The sequence below is a fragment of the Melitaea cinxia genome, chromosome 20 (genome assembly GCF_905220565.1).
Source record: "Melitaea cinxia chromosome 20, ilMelCinx1.1, whole genome shotgun sequence".
NCBI classification, from domain to species: Eukaryota; Metazoa; Arthropoda; class Insecta; order Lepidoptera; family Nymphalidae; genus Melitaea; species Melitaea cinxia.
The window spans coordinates 14,561,412-14,577,748 of record NC_059413.1 but is presented as its reverse complement, the minus strand read 5'-3'; the positions used below and the strand labels follow the sequence as shown (position 1 = coordinate 14,577,748).

At 38.1% G+C, this 16,337-nt stretch overlaps 1 protein-coding gene across 1 annotated transcript; it reads left to right on the top strand.

Moving 5' to 3' along the window:
- The first annotated feature begins 1,507 nt into the window (after positions 1 to 1,507).
- LOC123663357 (peroxisome assembly protein 12) lies at positions 1,508 to 15,212 on the top strand. Its single transcript, XM_045598047.1, has 7 exons — positions 1,508 to 1,627; positions 2,189 to 2,297; positions 7,090 to 7,292; positions 7,765 to 7,991; positions 12,648 to 12,786; positions 14,736 to 14,821; positions 14,916 to 15,212. The coding sequence occupies exons 1-7, from the start codon at positions 1,508 to 1,510 to the stop codon at positions 15,028 to 15,030; spliced, it is 999 nt and encodes a 332-aa protein (XP_045454003.1). The 3' UTR covers positions 15,031 to 15,212.
- Positions 15,213 to 16,337: the final 1,125 nt, after the last annotated feature.

Here is a 16,337-nt window from a genome sequence, read left to right as displayed (position 1 = left end):
AATGTAAAAGCTATTTGCACATCTTGTCTTGTCTACATGAAATAAATTGTTAATTTTTTTTACGAATATTATAATAAATAGTTTAGTATATTTTTATATGCTGTGTTGTTACGACAGTAAGAATATAGCCACCCTGATGTCGTAAGAGGCGCTAAGGGATAACACAGTTCCACTACCACCTTTGAACTTAAACAGCCGACCGATGGCGGGTTAGTCATCCAACTGCTGGCTTTGAAATACACAGGCCGAAGACGGGCAGCAGCGTCTTCGGTGCGACAAAGCCAGCCCTGCGGTCACCAACCCGCCCGCCCAGGTGGTGACTATGAGCAAAACACATGATTTCACGCCATTTTGACACGAACTTGTAGAGCCTATCTCTGGCAGTGTACTGTATCAGGCTGAAGTGATGGTGATGATGATGATATTATATGAGTATTATTAGAAGATTATACAGTGTCTCCATGTGTATGTCGCTCCGAACGACTTGCAGTTGCTGAAGTAGAGACGATATCATATGACAAATATTTTGTTTTCAAATATAACACTTGATCTCTTAAATTTGAGATGGTGTTATATTGTATAAATTTAAAAATAATAATAATTTAAAGTCAGCAGTAGCTGCATACGTTTTTAACCGACTTCCAAAAAAGGAGGAGGTTCTCAATTCGACTGTATTTTTCTTTTTTTTTAACCGACTTTTTTTATGTATGTTACATCAGAACTTTTGACCGGGTGGACCGATTTCGACAAATTTTGTTTTAATCGAAAGGTGGTGTGTGCCAATTGGTCCCATTTAAATTTATTTGAAATCTAACAACTACTTTTCGAGTTATATCTAATAATGCGTTTTTACTTGACGCTTTTTTCGTCGACCTACGTTGTATTATACCGCATAACTTTCTACTGGATGTACCAATTTTGATAATTCTTTTTTTGTTGGAAAGGGGATATTCCTAGTTTGGTACCATGATAAGGAAACCAGGATCTGATGATGGAATCCTAGAGAAATCGAGGGAAACTCTCGAAAATCCGTAATAACTTTTTACTGGGTATACCGATTTTGATAATTTTTGATTTAATCGAAAGCTGATGTTTATCATGTGGTCACATATAAATTTTATCGAGATCTGATAACTACTTTTTGAGTAATCTTTGATAACGCGTAGTTACTTGACTATTTTTTCGTTGATCTACATTGTATTACTCGTCGATGTAATTGAAGTCGGTTTTTTTTTCGTTTGCGAGCAAACACATTTTTATTTAAAAACACTATTAAAATTTGACTTTTGTTATCATTATCACTGAACTGTCAAAAGTCTATACGTCAGACGTCATGAGGAAAATATTTTGGCTGCAGCTTATCATATCAGCTGATGAGAAGTTTCGAATAATAAGTGAATTATGATTGAGACTACAAAAGTGAAATAGAATCGTATCAACTTTTTGTTAATCTCTAAACGTGTGTATTTAATAAATGTCGTGTTGGAGATAACAATAGCGATATAAGATGGCAGTGTACGCAGCTCATTTGACTAGGACCTTGCAAGGAACTCCTTCAGTATTCGAAATAGCGGCTCAGGAAGCCCTTGGAGCGACAGTCAAACCAGCTTTACGGAAACTAGTTGAGGTTATTATTGCTTTAAAATTTTCTGAATATGACTTAATTCTCTTTAAAACTTAAATTATATAGCTTCTACTATTAGTCGATTTAAATCTTCTCTCACATAGAAATCGCCCATAAAGAGGACCTTGTTATTGCTATTTGCATTATAAGTAATCGCTCATACATAAATTACTTACTTTCCTTACGAGTCTGTTAATATTTTGCCTTAAATCATCAATATAAACTTAAGTCTTGTTGAGCCAGCGTCGTAAAATATAATTTGTCTTAAATTACTAATCTATATAAACAAAAATGAATGTTGCTAAGTACAGAACTCGAAAATTGCTCGACCCATTCGTGTAATTTTTTTTTTTTTGTATGTTTCTTAAGGCCCATATAAGGTTTTAATACTAAAAAACTGAAAAAATTACATTTTTTCAGCTATTAACTTTTGACAGAACGAAGTCTGTCCAGTCAGCTAGTATTATAAATAAAATTAAATTTATTACTTAAAGATATAGTATATACAAATTATTAAGAATTCATTTGTAATAGTATATTAAAATTATATATAAATTTTTCCAGTACTTCGCTGAAGTATATCCAAACAAGTGCGGGTGGTGTGAGAGGTGGTATGATGAGTTATACTTGTTGCTTGATCTCAGCCTGCAATACCACTACTTGAAGCACTATGGTGAGAAGACCTTTTATTTTCGTTATAAAAAATATAAGGTTAAATATTTATATTTGTATTGTGTATTTAAATCTATATAAATAACAATAAATTACCAAAATGCACATAGCTTTCAATAACTTCACTAAATTGGATAATTCTTTTCTGTGTATTGTTATTGTCAGGACAAAGATTGTTATATTGCCTCTGGTGCTCGTTGTAAGTGGACGCGTATGGAAGTTGCAGCAAAAATTATATCTATTTATTTTTTTTTTTTTTTTTTTTTCTCAAAAATTCATAGTTTCAAAGTGTTCTTTAAACCAAAGTAGTTGTGTTCAATTCACATTAAACAGTGTTTACGCTAATAACCTTCTGATTCTCAAGCAAGCGCACGACACACGAAAGCAGCAGGATTGCAGCTCCCCTCACCCCCTCGAGTAAAGAGAAGCATTGCATTTTTTGTTTCTATTGCACTCGTACGTAAATTCTTACGATGAGTTTGCAACGGACACCGCCCGGAACTGCATTAGTGAGCGGAAGCGGGAGTGTTAGCGGTTCAACACCTAACCCGTCGAACTATGGCAATGAGGACTACTCCAACATAACTATTAGAAAACGAAATAATCGCACTGAAGAGCAAGACTATAAGATGGAGTTCGAGGACTTCCGTTCAGACATACTGAAGCTCTTAGAAGAGTTCACAAAAAAACAAAACGAAAATATGAACAGCATTAAAGAAGAAATATCTGGCATTAGAAACGAGGTAAAAATAATTAAATCGGCATTTGAGAAATTAAACAATAAGTTTGATCAAATAGATACTGAAATAGAAAATATTAAAACTACCAATAGTAAAAATCAAGAAAAAATCAAGTGTATCGAGAGCGAAATAATAGAAATCAAAAAGGCACAAAACACTGAATGCTCAACATTGAAACCGCTTCCGCTTATGCAAGAAAACCTATACCTAGAAATAAAAGACAGATGTGAGCGCGAGAAAAATATTGTAATTGTGGGTATTTTGGAAAAAAATGATTCAAACTATAAGACCAGACAGTGTTATGATGATGCGGAGGTTATGAAATTGTTAACATCGGTATATGAATCCTGTCCCAAACCAATAAAAATAGTACGACTTGGTAAATATGAGCCTAATAAGAATCGTCCCATTAAGGCGTATTTTAGTGATGTTAATACTGTGAGATATTTACTACGCAACAAAACAAAATTGTCTGGTAATACCCATTTCTACTCCGATCAAACCCCAATGCAGAAACAGTATTTAGATTCATTAAAAAAGGAAATAAAACAACGTGAACAAAGTGGCGAGAAAGATCTTATAATTAAATATAAAAAAGGAATACCCACAATAATTGCAAATAAAAATAACCAAAAAAACTAGAGAAAATACCATTACAGAATACATGTATAAATAAATATAGTAGATTAGAACATTACATTTTTAAAAAGTACGAAGATATACAGTGTCATTCTAATTCACTACGATGTTTTTATGCTAACCTACGTAGTATCCGTACGCCGGGAAAGTTTGATGAATTACTATGCATAATAAAAACAATACCTAAGACTATTCACTTAATGTTGTTTACTGAGACATGGATTAATTCGGAACATGAGGCGAACTTGTACAACATATCAAACTATCAACATATATATAACTATAGAAATAAAAGTAAGGGAGGTGGTGTTTCCCTTTACATACACAACAGCATTTCATTTGAGACAACAGAGGAATTATGTGAAAATGGGAATCATTACTTGTGGATACATATGAATAAATTAACCTTAGACGTTGGTATTATTTATAGACCTGGTGACACCAATATCAAAAACTTTATGGATTTGTTTTCGACTCAATTAGAACGCAGAGAAAGAGCAGTAATATTTGGAGACTTTAACATTGACCTACTCAGTACAGATAACCATGTCATTGAATACATGAACGGATTAGAGGAAAGCGGATTTAAGATAATAAACAAAATAGATAGTAAGTTCAGTACTCGCGAAACAAGCACAACAAACACAATATTAGATCATGTTTATACAAATGTTAATAATCATTCATTCAACATGTCGATAATAGATTCATCTTTGTCCGACCATAAACAGATTTTTCTAGAAATTGGCACCCTAGCACCGGAAATAACCAGGAAAATACACTATGAAGCCCTAAATTACGAAAATCTCTACGCAAATGCTTTAAAGGCAGAGTATTGCAATAAAAACAAAGAATATCAGAACTTAGAAAAGTTTATTTTAGAACATATACATAATAATAAAGTTAAAAAGACAAAATTTTTAAATGTACCTAAAAAAGATTGGATAAATAAAGAAATAATTGACTCGATTGATATGCGAAACAGATTATGGCAAGAAACTAAAGTGAATCCAACTGATGAAAACCTTCAAAGGCAGTATGATGACGAGCGTATAAAAGTGAAAAACCTGATAAGGACCCGCAAGAAAGATTACTATTATTCTTTGTTTAGTACCAGCAGTCATAATCCGAAGAAAATGTGGAAAACCATCAATAGTTTAGCATTAAATAAGAGTAAAGAAAGCTGTGCTCCCCTCAGACTCGTATTGGATTCTGGACCTGTTACGGAAGGCAATGCGGTTTGTAATTGCTTTAATGATTTCTTTTCTTTAATCGGCGTAGAATTGGCAAGTGCAATACCTAACAAATATCACACTAATAGTGATGACATATTAATGTATGACCGTAGGTATAAGCATAATATAACATTAAATGAGTTAGCACCGTGTAGTAGTGAGGAAGTATCAAACATAATTGATAATCTAGATAGCAACACAAGTACTGGGATAGACGGAATTAGTACCAAAGCTATTAAATGTATAAAAAATATAATATCTCAAAGATTAGCTGATTGTATAAACAAGTGTTTGTCTGACGGCACCTTTCCCGATTCGCTAAAGATTGCAAAAATTAGTCCCATTCACAAATGTGGTAGTAAAAGTGATCCAAATAACTATAGACCCGTTTCCGTGTTACCAGTGATATCCAAAATATTCGAGCGAATACTGTACAAACGCTTAAATACTTACTTGTCTGAAAAACAATTTCTCATTAGTCAACAATATGGTTTTCGTTCAAAATCGAGCACTCTTACCGCCGCCATAGACTTAGTTACAGAAATAAGGTCCCAAATCGATAAAAAAAATTTTGCTTTGGGAATCTTCATTGACTTGAAGAAGGCTTTCGATACGGTAAGCCATGGTAAACTATTGTTGAAATTAGGGAATATCGGTATCAGGGGCAGGGCTTTCAAAATCTTTGAATCATACTTACAAAACAGGACGCAAGTTGTAAAAATAGATAGCTTTACCAGTTCTGTTAAAAATGTTACGTGCGGAATTCCACAAGGCTCCATAGTTGGTCCATTAATGTTTTTAATTTACGTTAACAATATTATTAACATTAATCTAATTGGAAAACTGACACTGTACGCGGATGATACATGCCTTTTTTATTACGGTAGCTCTATTCAGGACTTAATAAGTAAAGCTCAAAATGATCTTGACAGGCTAAGTGAGTGGTTACAGTACAATTTGCTTACAATAAATATAAATAAAACGTCCTATATGATTTTCTGTGCAAAAAATAAACATATACCTAATTTCACACCCCTTACAATTAACAATAAGATCATACAATCCTCAGCAAAAGAAAAATATCTGGGATTATGGATAGATGATAAGTTGACTTGGAAAGGACACATAGAACACGTTAGAGCCAAACTGCTACCTATACTGGGCGCATTGAGAAATGTATCAAACTGCATTCCTAATAAAGTACGAATGATAATTTATAATACCTTAGTTAAATCTAACATTGAATATTTAATAGAAGTGTGGGGAAGTGCCGCTAAGACAAATTTAATGCCATTACAAAGAATTCAAAATAAAGTTATCAAAGTGCTATTTCGCTATCCCTATTTTACATCAACCAACAAATTGTATCAAGAAACAAAATTGTTAAATATCAACCAATTATACACCTATTACACCTGCATACTAATTAAGAATATTATCAACAATTCAATACACTCAAACATCAAAATTGATAAAAAAATAACTAAACACAACTTAAGAAACAAGGATAAATTAATGCTGCCTAGTGTACGTACAAAGTATGGTCAGAAAACAGTATTGTTTGAGGGAGTGCAGCTATATAATAATTTACCAAATCATATTAAAGGTTCGGACAACATAAATATTTTTAAATCAAAATTAAAAGAACACGTTTATACATTGTAATTATAAATATTTCGATTAAGCGCTCCAGAGGTAAAAATTGTTACATACTACTATTTATATTGATTGTATCTCATTATAAGTGAACGTTATGTTTTTATGAGAAATAAATTCTTTAAACCTAAACCTATAAAAGAAAATTAAATAAGAATTAATATATTCACATATTCTCAAAGTTCTCCGAGTTACCTAGTATTTACAATAAATACTACATAATATACACATACATAACTTTATATTGATGTACTTTACACATACATAACTTTATATTATTAACATACTTAATTTTATTATTATTTTTTTATATTATTTAAATTTAGTTAAGTAGTTCTATAATCAATAAAATTATTTGGCTGTGTAAACTGTGTGTGTCAGAACTGTACAAGATTAGCAAGAGTGCTCAAAATGTTTATCACTTTTACTTACAGTCTTGCACAATGGCCTAATTTTAACATTATTTAAAATATTTAAAAATCAAAAATATCAAAAATGTACTTAAAATGAAAAAATCTTCCAGCTGCCTCATTCTCCGAATGTTTCTACGGCCTGGTCCGAGTTCCTATCTCACCAAGCTCAGAGTTTAGTTCTGGATCTCGGTTACCTAAGGATTTGGAGCGAGGATCGCTGGTACTGCTGGTACTATTACCATACTTCAGAGAGAAAATTGAGAAGACCATAGACAGGTGGAGAGAAAATTTAGAAGATGGTAGACTGGGTAAGGTGGGGTTTGTAATCGTTTTTTTTTTATTTTTTTTTTGTTTTTTTGTCAAATTTCTAGATTGGCTTATAGTACAACAGCTGACTAAAATAATTTGTATAATGGAGTGTTCAGTGAGATTTTACATAAATTTATTATAATAATCAAAAATAAAGAAGCAAAACACTTTATTGTCTGTATTGAACAATATAAGATGTCATAGCTGGTGATTTCTATAAAAATCTCATAGGGGCCTATCAAAATTTGATGGTTTTTTATGGATATTTAGTAATCGAGGTAGAGGATGCGCCAACACGCACTTAGACGCATTGTGGATTGAGCTCTGATCCTTCTCCTAAATGGGGAAAGAGGTCTATCCCCAGCTGTGGGATATTACAGGCTGAAGTGAGGTAGAGGATGAAAAAGTCTCATTTTACTAATGATAATAATTCAACATATCAATATAAATTTTTACAAAAGTTCCACATATTCCAGAGCAAAACTGACAAAGCAAGAAAAGCAGCCATAAAACTACACTCAATAATCCATTTTGTGAGCGAATCTTGCAAGTTGATTGTCTTGGCTCGGTACCTCACTGGCCAGAGTCAGGTACCCTCTCTGTCTCTTCAGCTACTGGGTTTAACGCTAAGAGAAGCACCAGAACAGGAGCCTGACGATACCTGGTCAGATTTCTTTAAAAGTATCAAGGCTGGACACTTTGGGTAAGATAAAAACGCCAAGATTATCTTTTAAATTTAAGTCATTAATAAAATAAATACAGGTTACACATAGACTGTGTGGTTACGGCCTTAAAGAATATAGCCACCCCCTTTCTTCCAGTGTGTATCGTGAGAGGTGAATAAGGGATAACACAGTTCCACTACCATCTTGGAATTTAAAAAGCTATCGTAATCTATATATATAGATTACAATGCATTATTTGGACACCTCTTCAACATCAGTCTGTAGAGCATACATTTTAAATTTCAAGTCTCTTACTACAAAAACATTGAACTTTCATACAAACTTCCAACCCCCGTTTTATCCACTTAGGGGTCGAATTTCGTAAAATCCTTTCTTAGCGGATATCTACACCCTATAAAGAGTATCTGCCAAATTTTAAGTTTGTAGGTGTTATAGTTTCGGAGATTTCGTGATGAGTGGGTCAACCTACCATCCCCCGTTTTAACCCCAAAAGGGAGTTGATTTCTAAAGATATATTATTTGAACACCTCCTCAACATCAGTATATAGAGCATACATTTTAAATTTCAAGTCTCTTACTTCAAAAACATAGGATTTTAATACAAACTTCCAATCCCCGTTTTAGCCCCTTAGGGGTCGAGTTTCGTAAAATTTGTTCTTAGCGGATGTCTATGTCCTATAAGCAGCCTACCTGCCAAATTTCAAGTTTGTATGTGTTATAGTTTCGGAGATTTCGTGATGAGTGACCTTTCGCTTTTATATATGTATAGATAGATAGATAGATATAATAAATTAACAAATTATAATTAGTGAAAATTTAAAATATAGGTAAAGAACACGGCCTAATTTATCGCTCATGCTGTTCATTCACCTCTAAAAATATTATGACCACATCCCTGTTTGCCTCATAAAAAAAGATATTAAAATGTCATATTCGTAAATATTAATAATTATCTGTACTCTCGAAATCCGTATTTTAAATTTTATGTGTTTAAAATGATAAATTGGTATTTATTTTTAGTAAAATAAATAGTAAATGGAGTTTTACAAATGTCCGTAAGCTAATGTGTTGTGAAAGTGAGTGATAAATGCGGAAAAACGTGAATTACGTATTGACAGGGATTTGTTTACTATATAAGACTCTTCCAAAAAAACAATATTAATATTACCTTCCCCTACACCTTTCCCTTACTATTTGTAGGAACGCGTGGAAAAAATAAATAAATCAACTAACCAAAATGGCGACGATGTGGTTCGCCACCCATCACGTCTCGTTTCTCGCGGAGGCGAAAAGTGGCCCATGGAGAGCCGCTTCGCTACGTTGAATGTAAGAGGAGGATTGGATGGTAAGGTAGATGAAGTGTGTCAGATGATGGATGAACGATGTATACATGTTCTATGCGTGAATGAAACTAAGAGGAAGGGATGTGACACCACAGTACATGGTCCCTACACGGCATACTGGTCGGGAGTCCCCGAAACCAGTCGAAGCTGTCAGGGAGTTGGTGTGATTCTTTCCTCTCGAATGGTTGAATGTGTGATGGAGCATGAATGTGTAAGCCCAAGACTCCTCTGGATCAGGCTAAAAGTCGGACTCACTCGATTTTTTATCCTTGGGGTCTATGAAACGACAGAGCTGCTCGGAGGTGAGTCATCAAAAGGCCAACAAGAGAGAGAGGAATTTTGGGATAGCATGAGAGATGTCTTGAGTCTAAGTGCGGAGAAAATGAACGGATCGTGATGTTAGGGGACTTTAATGGATGGGTTGGAGTGAAGCGTGATGGGTATGAAAGAGTTCTGGGTACGTTTGGGGATGAGAGAGTGAATGAAAAATGGGAGAAGCCCGCTTAAAGTATGCTTGGAATGGAATCTTTGCGTGGCCAACACAATGTTTGACCACAAAAAGATCCATTTGTATACAAGAGATGAGGGTGAGTCTGGAAATATGATTGATTTTGTAATAGTGGATGAAAGACTGAGGAAGAAAGTGCTAGACACTCGGGCATACCGCGGTGTAGGCCTCGACACAGACCACTTCCTGGTCGTAGCCCGAATGTGTGGCCTCTTTAAACGGTGGCGACATCGAAGGGCCGAGCCTACGAGTGTTTTGGACAGAGTGAAAGTGGAAAACCTACAAGAAAAAGAAAAGAAAGACGAGTATGTAGAGAAACTGAAAGAAAGTTTTAAAGGCATAGAAGAGATAGGTGTGATTGAAGATTTGTGGGATAAATTTAAGAAAGGGGTCGTGAATGTTGCTATTGAGGTATGCGGGGTAGCTAAAAGAAGGAAAGGAAGAAAGAACTATAATGTGTGGATGGATAAAGATGTACAAAAGGCTGTGCAAGAAAAGCTGAAAGCGTGGTTGGATTGGTTAGCGACAAAAGCTAACCAAAAAGTTCAAAAGGCAACAGATGACGAGATAAAGGAAGCAAGAACAGAGTATAAAAGATTGAAATTAGCGGCGAAAGAAGTTGCGTCTAGAAAGAAAGAAGAACGAAAGGATGATTTTGATAGAAGGCTCACTGAAGGTTTCCAGTCAAACATCAAGTTTTTTTTGGAAATCTATCAAAACTGCTAGAGGAAAAACCTCTACCTCGGAACTGAGTACAATCAGGATTCAAGATGAGAGCATTATAAAAAGAGAAGAATGTGTCTTAAAGAGATGGAAAGAGTATTTTGAAAGTTTGTTCGAAAACGAGGAAGTGCAGGTACAACATACGGCATCTTCCATGGAAGAAAGTATAAATGGTGATGAAAGTGAAATAAGCATGGATGAAATAGTGAAAGCGTTGAAAAGTATGAGATTAGGTAAGGCTGCAGGGTATGACAGGATTACCGTCGAATTGCTAAAGGCTGGACATGGCATAGTGGCTAGCCAGCTGTACCGCCTTTTCAATTTGTGCTGGCGAAATGGGCAAGTACCGGGGGACTGGAGCAAAGCCGTAATCGTCCCATTGTACAAGGGAAAAGGGTCACGGCAGGACTGCAGGAATTACCGCGGTATAAGCCTCCTCAGCGTCGTCGGTAAATTGTATGCAAAAGTGTTGATTGAGAGGATTGTGAATGAAACAGACGATAAAGTATGGGATGTACAAGCGGGATTTAGAAAGAGAATGGGATGTGCGGATCAGGTCTTTTCTTTGCGGTGCATAGCCGAAAAGTATTTGGCCAAAAACAAAAAAGTCTGTTGCGCGTTCGTAGATTTAGAAAAGGCCTATGATAGAGTGATGAGAAATGAACTGTGGTTAGCATTGTCTGTGAATGGTGTGAGCAGTGTCCTCATACGAGCATTGCAATCTCTTTATAGGGATTCTAGTGCTTGTGTGAGGATAAATGAGGCATACACAGAATGGTTTAATATCGAAAAAGGTGTTAGACAGAGATGTGTAGCGTCACCGCGGCTGTTTAATCTGTTCATGGACAATTGTTTGACAGATTTAAAAGAGAATGAAAATGGGTTGAGAATGAATGATTTACTCGTCAAATGTCTTCTGTATGCTGATGATCAAGTATTACTTGCGTCTTCGCCCGAAGAGTTGCAGGAGATGGTAACTGATATGAGTGGAGCTTTTGTTAGAAAGGGAATGAAGACGAATGTAAAGAAGACGAAAGTTATGGTGTTTGAAAGAGATGAGGCAGTGACAGACTGCAATATCATGATTGGAGATCAACAAATTGAAAAGGTGAATTAGTTTGTGTATCTGGGTTCAAAGTTTACAAGAGATGGAAAGTGTGAGAGTGATATTGAAAAAAGAGCGAATGCAGGAAACAGGGTGAATGGAGCTTTGCACTCCTTTATGAGCAGTCATTACAAGGCTCATTTGGCTGTGCATGAGGGGATTTTGGTTCCGACACTCATGTACGGAAGTGAAAGTTGGCTATGGCAGAAGAAACATGAAAGCAGAATAAATGCAGTTGAGATGAGAGCGTTAAGAAGTATGATAGGAGTTAAACTGAGTGACAGGATAAGAAATAGTGAGATAAGGAAACGTTGTGGTCTGAAAGAAGATTTAGTGACAAAAATTGAGAAAGGTATGCTCAGATGGTTTGGTCATGTCGAGAGAATGAGTGAAGAACAATCGACGAAAAAAGTGTATAAGGCGAGTGTGGTTGGAAGGGGTAGACCTAGGCGGACGTTCCGAGACCAAATAAGGGACATCTTGAAAAAAGGCCAGGTCAAGAGTACCCTAAACCGAAGAGCATGTACGAAGGGAATAATGAAAGTGGACGAAGCGAAAGAAGTATGTATGGATTGTATGAAGATTATGGAGGACGTAGCAAGTGGAAAGAAGTGGTCTCTGCCTACCCCTACGGGAAAGAGGCGTAAATATATGTATTTATGTATGTATGGATTAATATTACCTGATGTTACGCTGAATTATTTGAATGATAGCGACGTACGAATATATTTTATATAAATATGAAGTGAATCATGACGGGAGAGTAAAACCCATTCCTACAAAGGAAAAATTTGCTACCAATAATTTGTGATTTACTCTGTCAAAGTCCTCTATAAAACCATACTGGGCTTTAGAGAGCCTATGAAGTACAGTGATATTATAGTTTTTCTCAAGGGCTCGAAAACCCGTGCTAGCGCATTGAATTAAAAATGTCAAGGATTTAACCTCAGAACAATCGGTACGGTTGTTTTATGTCGTCACTGAAACTCCGCAGGAGCGCGGTGATAACGTTCCCGATGGTGTGGAGCGTGTGCAGCTCGCTGGCGGAGTACGGCGCCTTCGCGGTGCAGCTGCTGCGCTGGTGGGACGCGCGCAGTCCGCTCGCGGCCCTGCCCGCGCCGCCGCCGCCGGAGGTAGGGGCGAGGCAGAGAGAGAGAGAGAGAGATGTATGTAGCACTGCGCTGGTGGGACGCGCGCAGTCCGCTCGCGGCCCTGCCCGCGCCGCCGCCGCCGGAGGTAGGGGCGAGGCAGAGAGAGAGAGAGAGAGATGTATGTAGCACTGCGCTGGTGGGACGCGCGCAGTCCGCTCGCGGCCCTGCCCGCGCCGCCGCCGCCGGAGGTAGGGGCGAGGCAGAGAGAGAGAGAGAGAGATGTATGTAGCACTGCGCTGGTGGGACGCGCGCAGTCCGCTCGCGGCCCTGCCCGCGCCGCCGCCGCCGGAGGTAGGGGCGAGGCAGAGAGAGAGAGAGAGAGATGTATGTAGCACTGCGCTGGTGGGACGCGCGCAGTCCGCTCGCGGCCCTGCCCGCGCCGCCGCCGCCGGAGGTAGGGGCGAGGCAGAGAGAGAGAGAGAGAGATGTATGTAGCACTGCGCTGGTGGGACGCGCGCAGTCCGCTCGCGGCCCTGCCCGCGCCGCCGCCGCCGGAGGTAGGGGCGAGGCAGAGAGAGAGAGAGAGAGATGTATGTAGCACTGCGCTGGTGGGACGCGCGCAGTCCGCTCGCGGCCCTGCCCGCGCCGCCGCCGCCGGAGGTAGGGGCGAGGCAGAGAGAGAGAGAGAGAGATGTATGTAGCACTGCGCTGGTGGGACGCGCGCAGTCCGCTCGCGGCCCTGCCCGCGCCGCCGCCGCCGGAGGTAGGGGCGAGGCAGAGAGAGAGAGAGAGAGATGTATGTAGCACTGCGCTGGTGGGACGCGCGCAGTCCGCTCGCGGCCCTGCCCGCGCCGCCGCCGCCGGAGGTAGGGGCGAGACAGAGACAGAGAGAGATGTATGTAGCACTGCGCTGGTGGGACGCGCGCAGTCCGCTCGCGGCCCTGCCCGCGCCGCCGCCGCCGGAGGTAGGGGCGAGGCAGAGAGAGAGAGAGAGAGATGTATGTAGCACTGCGCTGGTGGGACGCGCGCAGTCCGCTCGCGGCCCTGCCCGCGCCGCCGCCGCCGGAGGTAGGGGCGAGGCAGAGAGAGAGAGAGAGAGATGTATGTAGCACTGCGCTGGTGGGACGCGCGCAGTCCGCTCGCGGCCCTGCCCGCGCCGCCGCCGCCGGAGGTAGGGGCGAGGCAGAGAGAGAGAGAGAGAGATGTATGTAGCACTGCGCTGGTGGGACGCGCGCAGTCCGCTCGCGGCCCTGCCCGCGCCGCCGCCGCCGGAGGTATAGTCCGGGAGCCAGTGGCAGATTTTCCTGACCAATTTCCTCCAAATCGAAACTTCGTAAAACGCATTAGGGATTTATATTATGAATATTCGCGACCGTCAGCTGCGACTCCGTGGGTGGTACGGGCAGTGGCAGCCTTCTACGCATGGAGGAAAAACTTTAAATTTTGTCGGATTATAATTTACGTAATACCTTGAACAAAAATAAAATCATCTGACAATAGCATGGTGGATTATGTCAGCTAGCTGCTTGAACATGAAAAAAAAATTTTTTAATGATATCCTTACATATTTCATATATCATTATTTATATTATTGTTAATAATGTTATATAGATAGGACACAGCACAGTATATCCTGCTCGATATCTGGAGCTGTCTGACTGAAGAGGAACCTCAAGCCTACAGAAGATCACGACTAAATGATACTGCCCTCTAGTAGTGCTTTGTTCCTGTGATGAGTAAGGTGACCAGGACTGATTGGAAAGGCTCAGTGGCAGGGTCGGCAACACGCTTTAGATGTTCCTGGTATTGTAAGCGTCTAAGCCCTACGGTAACCGCTTACCATCACCTAGGCCGTAAGCTTGTTTGACGACCTAGTCGTATAAACAAAATTTTTATTCTTTACTCAACTTTCGACTATTTATTTAAAAAAAAATTGTTTTCTTTTCAAAGTTCTCGATATTTTGCAAATCATAGCCTATTCCACTGTGCAGAAGGACGAGCGAAGCGCGCGGGTGTTGAACATGTGTCCTCTGTGTCGCCAGCGTTGGCGCGTGCCCACCGTACTTCCGGTCTCTGGGTATGTTGCACAAATTATTACTATGTAAATGTTTAAATTGTCAATTTTTTTAATGTATTACTTAATAGGATTCTTCTATTATTTTCTCCCTCAGTTACGTGTTCTGCTACTCATGTATATCGCGACACCTTCGTGCAGAAGGTGCGTGTCCCGTGACACGTTCGCCCGCCGCCACCGCTGACTTAAGAAGACTCTACCTCGACGTGTAAATATACATGTGCATGTTTCGAGACACATGGATGAACTGAATGGATATAATTTTATGTTTACATGCTAAAACGTCGAACAGGTGGCAAGTTCCTAATAGCATTATTCCTCATTGACTGAAAATGCTAGTTCAAATAGATAATAAAATAATTATAACAAAAGCTATAATTTCGTTTGGAGGCATTAAAAATGCGTATATCGTGGTCAGTCAACCAAATGTCAATGAGATCTCAACTTTTTTGTATGACAAAATATATTATAGTCTACGATACGAACTAGACGTGATCTTCCGCCATATGCTTAATGAATAAAATTAAATAATCTTTAGAGAAATTCCTGGCCAGGCTATATTATATTCGATAACCGCCATTCGACCCAGACTTAACAAGCAGCCCTATGTCATCATCAGTTTGCATTATCTACAGGCTTCCTACTGTCGGTAAATATTAATTTATTCAATAAATGCGCAAGAGGTTTTTAAATAATTTTTTTTTTTGGTATTTATGTACAATCGAGGAGTGTAATGTAACCCTAACCTATCTAACTTAAGAAGTACAACGTTTAACGACAGTTTCGTTTAACAAAAAAAAAAAAAAAAATAACCCTAACCTATCTAACTTTAAAAGTACAACGTTTAACAACAGTTTCGTTATACAAAAAAAAAATAACCCTAACCTATCTAACTTTAAAAGTACAACGTTTAACAACAGTTTCGTTATACAAAAAAAAAAATAACCCTAACCTATCTAACTTTAAAAGTACAACGTTTAACAACAGTTTCGTTATACAAAAAAAAAAAAATAACCCTAACCTATCTAACTTTAAAAGTACAACGTTTAACAACAGTTTCGTTATACAAAAAAAAAATAACCCTAACCTATCTAACTTTAAAAGTACAACGTTTAACAACAGTTTCGTTATACAAAAAAAAAAAAAATAACCCTAACCTATCTAACTTTAAAAGTACAACGTTTAACAACAGTTTCGTTATACAAAAAAAAAATAACCCTAACCTATCTAACTTTAAAAGTACAACGTCTAACAACAGTTTCGTTATACAAAAAAAAAAAAATAACCCTAACCTATCTAACTTTAAAAGTACAACGTTTAACGACAGTTTCGTTTAACAAAAAAAAAAAAAAAATAACCCTAACCTATCTAACTTTAAAAGTACAACGTTTAACGACAGTTTCGTTATACAAAAAAAAAAAAAAATAAACCTAACCTGTCCATACACTCCTCGATTGTACATAATATCCTTTTTTTTTATTTTGAATTAAAGGTTTGATAGGTTTTTAAAAGAAAATAA